General features: G+C 41.7%; 1 protein-coding gene across 1 annotated transcript in view; it reads left to right on the forward strand.

Moving 5' to 3' along the window:
• LOC141098644 (fibrocystin-like) overlaps positions 1-16,202 on the forward strand; it is a 475,648-nt gene that overhangs the window by 437,701 nt on the left and 21,745 nt on the right. Inside the window, exon 19 of the mRNA XM_073586616.1 lies at positions 7,945-8,082. Within this exon, the coding sequence (XP_073442717.1) occupies positions 7,945-8,082 (138 nt within the window). The remainder of the gene's footprint in view (positions 1-7,944; positions 8,083-16,202) is intronic.

Here is a 16,202-nt window from a genome sequence, read left to right on the forward strand (position 1 = left end):
AGTTTAATTTACTTTTCCTTTTTTTTTTGTCTTGGGTTATTCATTGACATTTTCTGCACCACATTCATTTTTATGACATTTTAGCTAAATACATTCCTGGAATAATTTTTAGACATACTTAAAATTACTGCAGAGGGCAAATGGATTAAATTTGCAGAAAAATTAATCTGACTTTCATTTACTTTGATGAATCGGCGGAAAACTGAGTGGAAAATCTAAAATATCTTCCACAATCATGTTCATAAATAAACAAAACAAAAAGAAAAACCAGGCGAACACGTATAAAACAGTCTTTAATAAGGCCGCAAATTAAACAATAAGGTGCATAAAGAAAAACATGCGAAGAACAACAACTAGACAAAAAAAGGCAAAAAAGGCACAAATGCAATAATGAATCCGGACAATTTGTATCAAAGTTATTGCTGAAAATTTTTTTTCCGCCCAATTTTTTTTTTCCTCTTTTTTGACTCGGCTGACAGAATTGGAAAATCTTCTTCTGTCTTGTTCCCTACACAGATAATGAAAAATATTATTACTGAAGCCCCCAAATTGCAGGGATGTACGAGGTATTTCCAGATTTTCAATATGACACATTATTTCTGACACCAGACGTTTCGGCTGCAATGAAAATATGTTCTAATTCTAAGCGAAAGGAATGTTGTTTTGAAGGGTATAGATATGATATCACGCCGCCTCGGGCTCTTGCAGCTTCCATTTTTTTTGTGTGTGTTGGAATTCACTCTGTTATTCATTTTGCGTTTTTCTTTGAACTTTCTGTGTTTGAAGAGATGAATGCCAAAGTGCTGCGTCTTACATAATGGCTCCTCTGTTAGACCTGATTTCCATTGAATGGCATGCTATGATGTTTTATATAGAAATGGGGCTGATCAAAGGCAGCGCGTGTCAGTGTCGCAGTCATTAGCAACTTCTCAAACTCGTCCACTTAGCATGCGTCATGTACCTGCGGATCATCGTGTTACGGCCACGCTGCGGCGCACGGCTCGCTAATAAAAGTATCTGGGGGGAGGGATGTGATTCTTCATGTTTTACTTTGTTTGTAGTTTTGTGATTTCTTTTACTCTGTAACGTAAACAAATCGGAAATTTCCTCCGCGATCCGAGAGATGTCACTTCATAGGTAAATAAGTGACAGATTCCTAAAAGTCTGGTGACGGGAAGAGGAAAAGACGAATTATCAATACAGTGAAAGCGTATCAATCTGATGCTCAGTAGTACAGAAATTCTGCTAATCTGGTGAGCAAGCTAAGTAATCTCCATAGATTAGTTTGTCTATCTCAGAAGGCGCACATGGTTCGCAGACCCACTGTGAAAAGGGCCTGGGCTTACCTAGCAGAGGCATTGCTAAGTGGCTACTAGGTGATCACTGGGGCTCCTGATGGTGGAGTTAGGCTTGGCTGCAGGTAGCAGTCAGGTACCACTCATAGGCAGTCCCTAGTACTATTAGATGCGCCAATTCTGGCACTTTGACCTGCTCTTCCCACTTTCCCTTTTGTGGTGGAAAGTGAGGTTCCTATTTGTGGGGTTGATGTCACCTTTGTATTCTCCGGTGACATCAAGCCCATGGCTTAGAAATGGAGAGGCGTCTATAAGACACCCATCCATTACTAATCCTAGCGTTATATTGTAAATAAACACAAAGCCAGAATAAAGTCTTGTAATTGAAAGAATGACACAGACTTCTAATGATTCTGAATTAAACCATACTCTCGTCAAGGCCCTTTTCATTGAATCCCTCATCTCCTCTAATAAAACAAAAATGAAAAACAACAATATCTCTCACCTGTCCGTGGTTCTCTCCCAAGCTGTAATCTGTGTCTGGGGAATAAACAGTTTTCAACCTGGACTGTGTCAAGGTGCGACCAGGCTGAGAACCACTGATGAATGAGCTGCTGCGAGCACAGCATCAGTGGCTAGCGGTAATGTCATCGAGGTTACTGCCAGTCACTGAAGCTGCGTTGACAGCTGGGCGAGTTCACTGCAGTTCACCGGGAGAATTTCACTGCGGTGAATTTGAACTGCAGTGAACTCGCCTCTGCACCATGAGACTTTTTCCCACTATGCTAGAAGTGATCTCACCTAGGTTACCGCAGTTCATTGGCCCGGCTGGGAATGCAGCCTCAGTGACTGACGGTAACCTTGATGACGTCACCGCTGTGCTCACAGCAGCTCATTCATCATTGGTTCTCAGCCTGGACTGTCGCATCTTGGCACCGTCCAGGTTGAAAATTGTTTATCCCCATACATGGATTACGGTGTGGGACAGAACAATGGACAGGTGAGGGATATTGTTGTTCTTTCATTTTTGTTTTATTACAGGAAACAAGGGATTCAATGGAACGGGTGTTAGGTGAGTATAACTGTTTTTTTCAAATAAAACTTATTCTGGCTGTGTCTTTATTTACCATACAACTATAGGATTAGTAATGGATAGGTGTCTTATATACGCCTCTCCATTACTAATCTGAGGGCTTCAAGTCACCTGACAATACAAAGATGACATCAACCCAACAATTATAAAACCCCACTTGCCACCACTGCAGGGCAAGTGGGAAGAGATGGGTAAAGCACCTTTTAGGGACTGTTTTGGGCTGCTATTTTTAGGCTGGGGTGCCAATATCCATGGCCCCTTACCAGTCTGAAAAAACAAGCCGCCAGCTGTCTGCTTTAGCTTGGCTGGTTATCACCAAGGGGGGGTCCCCATACCATTTTTTTTAAATTATTTATTTAAATAATTTAAAAAATCAGAGTGGGGACCCCTCTATTTTTGATAACCAACCTTGCTGACAGCTGAGGACTGCAGCTCCCAGCTGTGAGTTTTCCTGGCTGGTTATCAAAAATAGAGGGGAACCCATGCTGTGTTTTTTGTTTCATTATTTATTTGCAGCGCAGGCACTGGCTGATGAATACTCCCATCAGGCACCACCAGCTCTCGCTGTTATTAGTGGCAGCAGACGTAGGCTTATGGGAGCAATAGCCCCATCAGCCGATACCAGTGACCGAAGGTAAACTTTTTAACTTCGATCACAGCTGCACATTTACGCTGTCATAATGATTTTACCATTGATGAGAAGCAGTGTTTTCCACGATGTCATGCACATGGCAGCTCGAGAAACACCAGGTGTTTGGGGGGGTCGAACTTGAACAGTAGAACGGACTTCCTGGTAAAGTCCTTGTACGGTGTCCATGCCCGAACAGGGAAAATGGTCAGAGTCGAGTGGAAAATGTATGGTGCAAAATACAGTGATATTCTTGATCAAAACCTCTTTCAGTCTGTCAGTGATGTGAGACTGGGACGGCGATTCCCTTTCTAACAAGACAATGACCCAACTATACTGCTAAAGCAACACTCAAGTGGTTTAAGGGGAAATGTGGAAATATTTTGGAGTGGCCTTGTTAAAGCCCAGAGCTAAATCCTACTCAGAATCTATAGTCAGACTTGAGGATTGCTGTTCACCAGAGGAAATTGTCTAACCTGAAGGAGCTGGAACAGGTTTGCCTTGAGGAATGTGCAAAAATCCCAGTGGCCAGATGTGGAAAGTTCATAGAGACTTAACCAAGTGGCTTGCAGTAGGAATTGCCGCAAAAGGAGGTGCTACAAAGTACTGACTTTAGGGGGTGAAGATTTATGCACACTGAAGTTTTCAGTTATTTTTTCCTGTTTGTTATTTTCTTCACAATAAAAAGAAAACCAAATGTTCACAGTTGTAGGCATGTTCTTTACATGAACTGATGCAAACCCTCAAAATTTGTGAAATTCCAAGTTGTGAGGTAGAAAAACCCGGAAAATGCCAAAGGGGTGTGAATACTTTTGCAAGCTACTGTGTCTATATATTTATCTATCTATTATCTACCTACCTTTTATCTATCAATTTATCTATCTATTCCAATCTATTTAACTAATACAATTCTAACAAACAAATGAAAAAGAAGGGGAACTATTAATTATCTAAAAAATATATGTATTCATTTTATTAAAAACATGCTAAATAAAGAGCCGTATTTTTTGGAGTATTAGACGCAATCGACCATAAGATGTGCCTAGGTTTTAAAGGCGGAAATTAGGAAAAAAAATGAAGCAAAAAATGTGGTCAATTCTGTACTTAATATCCCCTATCCTGGTAAATATGGTCCCCTCATCCCCATCCTGATACACATGGCTCCCTCATCCCTATCCTGGTATGCAAGGCCCCCCTCATCCCTATCCTGGTATACATGGCCCCTCATCATGTGCTTTAAACTGTATATAAATAAGGATCCTTCAAATATTTTGTCATATCAGCCTGATGAAGAGATGTAAGCAGTCCCGAAAGCTTGCTTTGTAACATCATTCACTATTATTTGTTAGCCATTAAAAGGTATCATACCCAGAAGATTCCTATTTTATTTCTCTCACTGAGAGCACTTTATTATTTTTTTCTACTGGCTAACACGGTACCTAAACCACTTCCCTCATCCCTATCCTGGTATGCATGACTCCCTCATCCCTATCCTGGTATGCATGGCCACTCATCCCTAAACTGGTATGCATGGCCCATCATCTCTATCTAGATATGCATGGTACCCATCCCCATCCCTATTCTGGCATGCATGATGCCCATCCCCATCCCTATCCTAGTATGCATGGCCCCCTCATCCCTATCCTGGTATGCATGGCCCCCTCATCCCTATCCTGGTATGCATGGCCCCCTCATCCCTATCCTGGTATGCATGACCCCCTCATCCTCATCCCAGTATGCATGGCCCCCTCATCCCTATCCTGGTATGCATGACTCCCTCATCCCTATCCTGGTATGCATGGCCCCCTCATCCCTATCCTGGTATGCATGGCCCCCTCATCCCTATCCTGGTATGCATGGCCCCCTCATCCCTATCCTGATATGCATGACCCCTCATATCTATCCTGGGTATGCATGACCCCCTCATCCCTATCCTGGTATGCATGGCCCCTCATCCCTATACTGGTATGCATGGCCACTAATCCCTAAACTGGTATGCATGGCCCATCATCTCTATCTAGATATGCATGGTACCCATCCCCATCCCTATTCTGGCATGCATGATGCCCATCCCCATCCCTATCCTAGTATGCATGGCCCCCTCATCCCTATCGTGGTATGCATGGCCCCCTCATCCCTATCCTGGTATGCATGGCCCCCTCATCCCTATCCTGGTATGCATGACCACCTCATCCTCATCCCGGTATGCATGGCCCCCTCATCCCTATCCTGGTATGCATGACTCCCTCATCCCTATCCTGGTATGCATGGCCCCCTCATCCCTATCCTGGTATGCATGGCCTCCTCATCCCTATCCTGATATGCATGACCCCTCATCCCTATCCTGGGTATGCATGACCCCCTCATCCCTATCCTGGTATGCATGGCCCCTCATCCCTATACTGGTATGCATGGCCCCCTCATCCCCATCCCGGTATGCATGGCCTCCTCATCCCTATCCTGGTATACATGGCCCCCTCATCACTATTCTGGTATGCATCGCCCCCTCATCCCCATCCTGGTATGCATGGCCTTCTCATCCCCATCCTGTTATGCATGGCCCCTCATCCTTATCCTGGTATACATGGCCCCCTCATCCCCATCCTGGTATGCATGGCCTCCTCATCCCCATCTTTTTATGCATGGCCTCCTCATCCCCATCCTGTTATGCATGGCCCCTCATCCTTATCCTGGCATGAATGATCACCCTCATCCGTATCCTGGTATGCAGGGTCCCCATCTCGTCCAAGTATGCACCCATCCCTATCCTGGTATGCAGGGCCCCACCCCATCCTTAACCTGGTATGATTGTCCCCCATCTCAGTTCTGGTATGCATGGTCCCATCCTTACCTGGTATGATTTGCCCCATCCCTATCCTGGTATGCAGGGCCCCATCCTTAACCTGGTATGATTGGCCCCATCCCAGTCCTAGTATGCATGGTCCCATCCTTATCCTGGTATGATTGTCTCCATCTCAGTTCTAGTATGCAGGACCGCATCCTTATTCTGGTATGATAGGCCCCATCCCAGTCCTGGTAGGCATGGCCCCATCAGAAAAGATTAATAAAACAAACCATTGCACTTACATTCCTCCGCTCCCACGCAGCATCTTGTTCTGATGCCAGCAGCTGCTTAATGCTTGTAAGCAGGGCATGGCAGGGACGTCATTCGCTTCTCACAAGCAGAGCGCAGCTGCCGGAATACTCACCAGGACAGTTCATCACAGAGAGCAGTGAGTATTCATTACTCTTAAGTAGCGGGCACAGGAATTCCCCCGAGCCGCCGGCTCCTGCCACTGTGACCTGTTGCTCACCGATGCCGCTCCCTCACCAAAGCCAGAGCCGGTACATCCGGACCCCCCCCCCATTTTTCTCCACATTTTGGGAGGAAAAAAGTGCGTCTTATAGTCCAAAAAATACGGCATATAAAGGACAACGTATCTAAAAATGGAACTAAAGAACACCAGGATAGGACAGTATGTAGACTACATATGGGATAATATAAAGCTAAAAAAAATCAGAGATAAAGACCATGAATAGCATCTGTCCCGGGCTATTCATGTATAGACAGTATGAAGTGCAAGTGCAAGATGGCCCCACTGAATCAAAAGTTGAAAAGGGATGTTCAAAACTTGGACCTGGCCTGATCTGAGTCCTTGTTTCGTTCTATTGTTAAATTCATCTGTTCATTCTTTTTCTTCCTTCCTTCACCATGGGCGAGGTACTTATCTTTCATGCCCTGGCAAGCTACATGAAGATGAAGGTCCTGGTGCATGTGTGGGCTTTGTCTACAGGGACACTACACCCTTGCAGGCTACATGATGCCAGTGCCTTCGACTGGCAAGGACCAGATGGTGTATAGTTCAATGAGGGAGACCACCAACCAAACATGAACAGTCTTTTACTCAACACCAACTTGGTTGGGATTATATACAATAGATAGAAGGTGCACATCTTCACAAACTTTTCCTTCGCACATGGTCTCTCTACCTCTACCAGACTTGTTTCTGCCCCCAAGTTCCTCTGCCTTGACCACAAACCAGCACAGTACTACACTCCAGCAAGTCAAAGTCCTGTGATAAACTTGCAGTTCCACCTGCCTCCTTTCCCTGAGGGGAGCTAGTATTCCACTATGGCCGTTATTTATCTTCAGTGCTTGCTGACGCCTTAAAACTATGGCCCAGTGCACTCTCTTCGTATCACGTTCCCTTTTCATTCCTGGCCCTTTACCATGCTATCTGGCGAACTCGGGGCCATACTGCTAGGCATTCAGTCCCATGACCTGTCTCAGGTGCACCACTCCGTCCTTCTGACATTTTTCCTTTCTCTACTCCATATCTCATTGTCCATTGTCCCAGTCTCTACCCAAATGAGGAGCAACCACGTTACGCTGCTCTACTGACTAGTTGGACCTTAGGTCTGGTTCTGTTGCATTCTGGACCCTATCTGTCTTCCTGACAGGAAACTGTCTCTGTTCCTTCATTTTTCCCTCCCACATTAGGCTAATCCCAAACATTAACCATAACTCTTTCCTACTGTAGGGCAAAATACGATCTATTACTAATAATCCATGTCACATTACACAATAGAGCAATATGCTTGTCTTCAAGAAGGAATGTGGGCAGTATGTCCATCTCCTTACACAGCCATCCCCTAAAGTTGATGAATGGCATAATGTTTACCTACAATATGGATATGAGAGGAATGGCTATCTGCATTGATGATTCTTCTTATCCCCTTCTCCTATGGACATTTGAAGCATGTGGATTATTTGTGCCTATCTACCGAAAGTTACATTCATCCACATTTTTTTGCCTTCTAACAGTCACAGACTTGAGATTCTTCCAAAAATGACAATATTTATTTACTTTTTTCTTAGAATCTGTATTTTTAAAAGGTTTGTCTAGTAACGTTTTCTCATTTCTTAGACCGGACCATAGTTGTTGATGTCGTTCTTCCTCCTCTTCGTGGTCTGTATATAGTCGGAGCTCTGGAGTTTCCCCCGGACCTCAGTAATGAGCTGAATGTTGCTTGTATCCTCATAGCTGGTGGACGACTAAGTGTCGGTAAGTTACTTATTGTCGATTATTTCGGATAGAACTCTTTCTTTTGACAATTAGGAGATAAAATTGCAAAATTGTAATGGATCAAATTGGATCGCCCATCAGTTTTCCCTTAAATTACCAGTGATGCCCACTTTTAGGAGCGGGTTGTTTGTGCACCAGCACTTCCGCACTTAGGTTACTAGGATTCATCTACCAAAATTGGTATACTGCAGATGATAATGATGAAATTAGTGTGATACATAGAGCATAAACACTGTGTGAACATTGCCTTAGCCTCAATCATGAATACTCTGGGTAGCATTCAAGCCAGGGTCATACCTTCAAGACATTATTGGAAATGCTCATTTTGGAATCCACCGATAAGTGTTTTTCTCAATATCTGGAGCCTGCAAAGACGGTGTGACATAGTTGTGCCAATTTAGTCCACCAAAAGTAGAAAATGTAGACTGACAGTGGGGTGCACCATTAGATGCAAGCACTAGATACACAATCCAATGCATTTGACGCTTTCAGAATTAAATTCAGTTTCTCAAGTCAATAGAAACAAAATTTGTCTTTTTTTCCTGGAAAAAGATAAAATGTATTTTTGTAGAAATAAGGTGTATTTTCTGGCAGAGAATTATGGGACATTCATGGTCAACGTTATTGGTTGTCAAAGTTTTCACTTTCAAGTATAGTTGAGCGCGTGAGGCAAAATGATAATTCGCCTATTAGCGTTGTTATTCCAGGTAATTTCTATTTGCTGAGAAGCTATTTCATGTCCCTTATTATGCTTTTGGGGTCTCTCACCTCTTCAACTGTCCGATTTCATTGCAACTTCTGATCTCCACTGCAAGCACTAAAATACCAAGGCTTCTCTCACTGAGCTGGTGCATCTGACTCTGAATACACCTAGTAGGCATCTGAGATCATGATGTGCGCCATGACCGAACCGCCCCGAACTTTACTAGAACCGAATGTCTCAGATCAGTGTGAGAGGTTTTTAGCGCTCACGGTGGGGATCAGAAGTTGCGATACTAACCAAATAAGTGATGGTGAGGAGTGAAGGGACTGGAGAAGTGAGTAGCAGGGTGAGCATAAGTATCTTTTTTAATTTTTTACATATTACTTTTATTTTGTTCTGGGGTCTATAGAGACCTCAGAGCATAATATGGGATTTCAGTGCAAGCAGCGGCGATCGGATGATGCGTTGAGGACAGGATGGATGAGGGTATATTACAGAGGAGTTGGAGAGGTGAGCGGTAAGGTGAATATAACTGGTGCAATCTCAGCAATTCTACGGGAATAGAATTTCAATTTGCTCATGTTATGGTTTGTTTTCTCTAGTGTCTTTAAAACAGTTGGGTTGGTAAAAATAATGCAACTTCTGTAACAGGACGCCTCACATGGGCCTTTGATATTCATCAGGCACCAGGACTTGGGTGCTATTTCTCTTTGAGTAGATATGCAGACCATGTCCCCTAAGAGCACTGGGCTTGTTATTCCCAACCTCTTTCGCAATCATTGTCAACCTGTTCCCACGTATCCATATTCCCATATATGAGTAACAGCCACAGTGCCAACAGCCCACTGTTTTGCAATTCATGTGTTGTCTCAAGCACACATCATACAACTAATCAAGGGCTCCATTATTTGCATCAGGTGTGTTTGAGTCAAGTTAACAGAGTGGTCCAAAAAGTTAAGAGAAGAGATCATTTCTCATAAACAAGGAACGTTGCACAAAAAGATACAAACTCATTGAATATTGTGATACAGCTGGAAGCAGAGTTCTTAATTCCAAAGCTATAGGAGCACTGGTACTACCTTAATTCCTCAGGAGGCAGGTGGTCAAAAACCCTGGAGTGACTGCAAAAGACCTAAATAAAAAATCTGACAGCAGACACTGAGATTTCAATTTTCACAGTAAGTAAGGGTCATGCCAAATCCTGAAAGTATAGATTGCTCTGACTTCCAAGATGTCACCTCTACTAACTCAAAGGCACAAGAAAATTTTGACACAATATACTCAAACCACATAAATAAGTTACCAAAGTTTTAGGATTCTGTTATGTGGAATGATTAAACTAATCTGAAATTTTTCAGGTTTATGAATTAGCTGGTATGTCTGAGGTATTGACTCAGTCGTGCCCACAGTAAAGCAAGCGGTTACTCAGTGGTGCCTACAGTGAAGCATAGTGGTTGCTCACTGATGCCTATATTGAAGCACAGCAACTGCTCAGTGATACCTATAGTAAAACATGGTGGTGGCTCAGTGATGTCTAAAATGAAGCATGGTATTGACTTGGTGGTGCCTACAGTAAAGAAAAGCAGTGACTCCGCAATACCTACAGTGAAGCATAGCAGTAGCTCATTGATGCCTATTTTGAAGCATGGCTGTTGCTGAGTGGTGCCTACAGCAAATCATGGTGGTGGCTCATTGATTCCCACAGTAAAACCTAGTGGTGACTTGTTGATAGCTACAATAAAGCATAAGGAGGACTTGGTAATGCCTACAGCGAAGCATGGTGGTGACTTGGGGAGACCTAGAATGAAGCATGGTGGGGGCTTGGTAATGCATAAAACGGAGCATGTCAGGGGCTTGGAGATGCTAATAGTAAAGCATGGCAGGAGCTAGATGATTTCTATAATACTTATAGCTTGGGCTGCTTTGGTTCTTTTGGCACCGTAATCCTGAAGTGGAGAACAAAATGGATTCAATCAAGTATCAGGAAATCCTTGGTGAAAACATTATGTCTTTGTGTGGAAGGTGAAGTCTAGGTGTCATTGCAGCTTCCAATAGGATAATGATCCCCAGCATTTCTCACAGTCCACCAAGACTTGGTTTCAGGAGAAGTCCTGGAAAATTCTAGAGAGGCAGTCACTGTCGCCTGACTTCAATCTCATAGAAAATTTTGGATGTGAAATTAAGATGTTGAAGCAGCAAACCCAAGACTATTGGTTAACTGAAGACCAGAGGGTATATCATTAATTTTGGTCAGACCTCATCTGGAATATTGTGTCCAATTTTGGGCACCACATTTTAAAAAAGACATCAACAAACTGGAGCAAGTTCAGAAAAGAGCGACCAGAATGGTGACCGGTCTGCAAACCCTGTCTTATGAGGAAAGGTTGCAGGATTTGGGAATGTTTAGTTTGCAAAAGAGAAGACTGAGAGGAGACTTAATAGCTGTCTACAAATATCTAAAGGGCTGTCACATTGTAGAAGGATCAACTTTATTCTCATTTGCACAAGGAAAGACTAGAAGCAATGGGATGAAACTGAATGGGAGGAGACACAGATTAGATATTAGAAAAAACTTTTTGACAGTTAGAGTGATCAATGAGTGGAACAGGCTGCCACGAGAAGTGGTGAGTTCTCCTTCAATGGAAGTCTTCAAACAGAGGCTGGACAGACATCTAACTGAGATGATTTAGCGAATCCTGCTTTGAGCAGGGGGTTGGACCAGATGGCCCAGGAGGTCCCTTCCAACTCTACGATTCTATGATTCTATGATTCTATGAATTTCCACAAAATGAAAAATAAACACTGCATTTCACTATTCATCCAATACAATGAAACTTTATTTAGATTACTAGCATGAATAGTCAAAAGATCTTCTCCACTGGGGGAAGGAAAACTTTCTGGGTACTATAAAATGCTCACAATAGTTTTAGCGCAAAGATTTTTGACAAAGAAAGTAGTAGTGTAGAGGTGTATCTTGTGTGAAATAACAAAATGGACTCTAAATTGTCGCATCAATTTTTGTCACTGAATGAAGAGCAAGGTTTTTGTGGCCTCAACATCACTTTATGAAATTATGACCTAAAGGCCAATTTTGTATACGTTGTTTGCTGAACTTGAACCATCTGTGGAGAGTCCTTAACTTTTTATTGCCGGGGTAAGACCTCCTCTTTCAACCATGGCGTAATTGCTGGTATTTACACCCTAAACTGTTTGTATGGAATCTGTAACAAATCTCCTATGAACCATCTCTTGCCGTTCCTGTTATTTTTATCCTTCCTTGTGGGATTGGCATGTGAGCCAACTCTGGCACCACGTGTATTGGTCAACTGCAACTTCTTGTAGTTTCACCATTCGATACAACCACCTCATGGCTATAATGACAATGGAACTGATCTTTAACAAAGAAACATGCTTCCGATGGACATTTGAAACTCAAAAAATTAATTTTTTTTCATTCTTTGGCATCTGTCTCGCCCTTAGGAAAATTTTACAACATTTCTTTCATTCGCCCTGGACCTGTAGAATTGCATTAGACTGAAACTAATTCCTCTTATGTCTCTTAAGATCTTGACAACTCCGCGCCTCCTCCATTAATTTTATTTTCTATAGACTTACACGTGTTAAATGGTAGCAAAGCAATTCTTCTGTCCCCATCTGTCCTTGTCCAATATTTAAGGCCCCTTGAGGGAATGTTCTTCCTGACCCATCTGTCCACGTACCACCACACCCTACAGAAATCCTATCATAGTGCAGATAATGAGGTATGTTAGTAAACAACTTTAATAGAAATTGACATTCCTATTGGTGAATCCATACTTCAGCCTTGTAGCTCTTCTTCCACGTAGGCGTTCGTTGATGAACTTACCAATGAAACGCGGCAAACATATGACTCTATGACTTAACATCAGATCCGGCAGGCTGGATGATGTCTTACATCTCAATCATACTACTGCTGACATGAAAAGCCACAAGCTATATGAAATGGTTCTGATTTGCTTCCAGTGACAGGGGAACAGTTTTTGTTGATTTCTCTAATTACGTTCGGATGGTTGCATGTATCACTCTCAATGAAAGGAGTGTGATCACTAAAGAACGCTTTAAGTAATCACCGGTGGACCTACACAATAGAACGGTCCATCACAAATAGTCAGGTGATCTGAAAAAAAAAATTGGTGTTTTTGAAAAAATGTTCAACTCTAAGACTCTGGGTAGCATACATGAAAATGGGAGGGCATCATAATTGATGCTAGCCAAAAGGCACATCCACATTTTTGGGGCATTGACTAAAGTACTTCTCTACTAGGAGGATTTCCCTACATGTACATTACATTGCAAAAGATTTAGGCCGGTGTGGAAAAATTACTACCAAATAAGAAGTGTTAATATTTTATTTTAATCAATTAAAGAAATGTAATTAAATGAACAAAAGTGAAATCTAAACTACATCAATATTTGGTGACCGCCCGTTGCCTCCATCAAGTTTTAGATACTTGTGTGTTACACACAGTTTTTGAAGGATCTCGGCAGGAGGTTATTCCAAACATCTTGGAGCCCTGACCCGAGATCTTCTGTGTATGATGCTTGTGCAGATCCTTCTGTCTCTTCATGTGATCCCAGACAGACTGATATATAAGATCAGAGCTCTGTGGCGGCCGGACCATCACTTCCAGGACTCCTCGCTCTTAATGATATTGATTGGATATTGGGGGGTCATTGTCTGGGCTGCTGAATAAATTTGGAGCCAGTCAGACGCCTCCCTGATGTTATTACATAATGGATAAGTATCGGCCTGTATTTCTCAGCGTTGAGGACACCATTAATCATGCTCCTCACCGAATCCCCAACTCCATTTACAGAAATGAAGCCTCAATCTTGCATCTTGAACCTCAGTCATTAAGTTTGATCTTTTGGCATGTTTTGAAACTTTAACAGTTTAGGCAGCTTTGATGCATGTGTTTTTAGATATTGTCACAATTCCTGGATCTCCCGCTATTCAGACTAATGAGCTTCTAAGTGGGGTGTCACTAAGCTACTATGTATTCAAATATCAACAACTGACCCTCACTTACAAAGAGAGAACAGGTGTGAACAGGTTCAAACTGAGAGTAGGCTATCAGGTTAGGAGAGGAATCACATTAAGTTAGGTACCCAGCAAAGAGAATCGCCTTGTAGTTGGCTGCTGAGCACACATGAATTGGCCAATTTATGCGCTAAGTATCTTCATTTTTTCTAGGGCAGTAATGCAATTCCATTTTATACGGTATATGTCATTTTTACATGCTGTAGCATTACAGAATGCAACTTTATTTGTTAGTTATATACTAAACTACTATGGGCCAAAAGCAACTTTTGAACCTTGACTTTCCCACAATCACCAGCTTGTTGTTCGGATGCCCCTGAGATGCTGGTGCTTTGACAATAGCAAGGAACGCCAATACACCACTATATATAGAGAGACTAGCTTGACAGGCAGTATCACATGATAATCATTATCCCAAGAGAAGGCAGTGGTGGGGCTGGGAGCAGATAGCTCTCGTCTCTGTCACCGATGTCTGTCCAGGAATATGGAATGGCCCCCTTTCCTTTAGGGCCAGTGATGGTCATATTTTCTGGAGCGGCTATTGTTACACCTACGATTCTATGATGGAAGTTACATATCACAAACATTTGTTAGTAATGGAATCACGGTTTAAGGAGATATTATAGGAGTAGAAGAGATAGCTACTTTCTTTGAAAACATGATGCCACACCAACACATTGGTTGTGCCTGGCATTCCAGCTCAAATCCTATTGGAACTGGTGAAGGAAGCATTAGAGAGTCCTTGGAAGAGAGGTCATGTTATCGATACACCATTAATTTGTATGTGTGTGGCCACCTGAGCTGACTTTAAAAGGGCCTAGGATGATGCCCTTGAAAACCGTTTCCTTTGTCTAATAATGCCACCACTTTGAGCCACAATACCCTGTGTTTTATTTCCTACACCCTTGAATTGACATATAAAATCGTGTGAAGTCAGTTTTTCTACTTTTTACATCCCGTGAATAAATTTTAGAAGCCAATTTTAAGATAATTTTACCCAAGAGATATTTTTTACATATATACATTTATAGTTTATTTGGCAGAGAACAGAATATGTCTACATGCTGCCGAAAACAAGACGATCTTTATTCCCCTCACACTCTACGGATTTCATTCCAGCGCTAAACCTCAAATTTGGTTTTCCTTGCTAACGAGAAACATATCTGTTTCTTCCGTATTGAAAATTCTACGGAAAATGTCTCTCTTGTCACCTTATTTTGATGTGTGTGTGACAGTTTTGAGATGTTTTGATACCGGAAGGTTTTTCACACCAGCTAAACATTTTGTTTATTTCAAATTTCTTTTTTTAATCAAAATATTTTTGTACGTATTTTAAATGTCACAATTTAATTTTTACTTTTTTTTAGTTAAAATTCTTTTTTTTTTCTTCAATATATTTATTTCCACATCTGTTGTATAATTGATTTAATCCCTAACCAAAAGGAATGCGAAAGTCTTGTGCTGGACTTTAAATAAATTCCCCCTGGGCAAACGCTGTCCTACTTCTCTCTCTCTCAGCCGCCGCAATATCTGTTTGGAACATGGTAATGTTAATAAAACTATAAACTAACATCATTGAGATTAAGGAAGTCGTAATCATTTTTACTGTCAGAGCGCTGGCAAAACGCACCCAAAGTTATTAGTTGAGTGAATTATGAAACATACCAGATATATGATCTGCTCTCCGTCCTTCTCATGGACTCCATGAAACAATAATTAGTCATTTTTTATTTGCTACGGAAATTATTACAAAGAGTCCGCCGCCGACAACCGCCCCCTCCCCAACTGCTGCCGCTTCTCGTTTTTCTTTTTTTATTTCCCATTGTAGACAGAAGGCTACTGAATTAATATAGATTTGACAAGTTAGGTGCTTAAGTACCGATTTCAACATTCATTTATTTAAGTAGACGCCATTTTTCAACCCCGCATTCTTCTCTTGTACAAGATGTTTATTATGTTTTTTCTTTTTGTCCTGCGGTTTGAGCCTTGAAGTGATGACATCATGTTAGTGTGATGACTTCTAAAAAAGGAAAAATCTTTCCAAGTTATTTTAGAGATTTATTGGCATATATGTAGTATTTATAGAATGTATAGCTTTGTGATTAATTGCATTATTTTATATTATTTTTTTATTCTCTAATTGTCTTTTATGTTTTATGTATTTATTTATGTGATTTATTACAATTCATTTCTTTTTATTTCATCATTCTTGTATTCTTGTTTTTATTCTAGATTTTGGTTTATTTTATTTTTATCTCATTTTAACACAGAGCATCAGAAGACAAACAAATAAACAAACAAAGACAAAGGGATGAT

Source organism: Dendrobates tinctorius, unplaced genomic scaffold, assembly GCF_039654945.1.
Source record: "Dendrobates tinctorius isolate UK_male_01 unplaced genomic scaffold, ASM3965494v1 ptg000093l, whole genome shotgun sequence".
NCBI classification, from domain to species: Eukaryota; Metazoa; Chordata; class Amphibia; order Anura; family Dendrobatidae; genus Dendrobates; species Dendrobates tinctorius.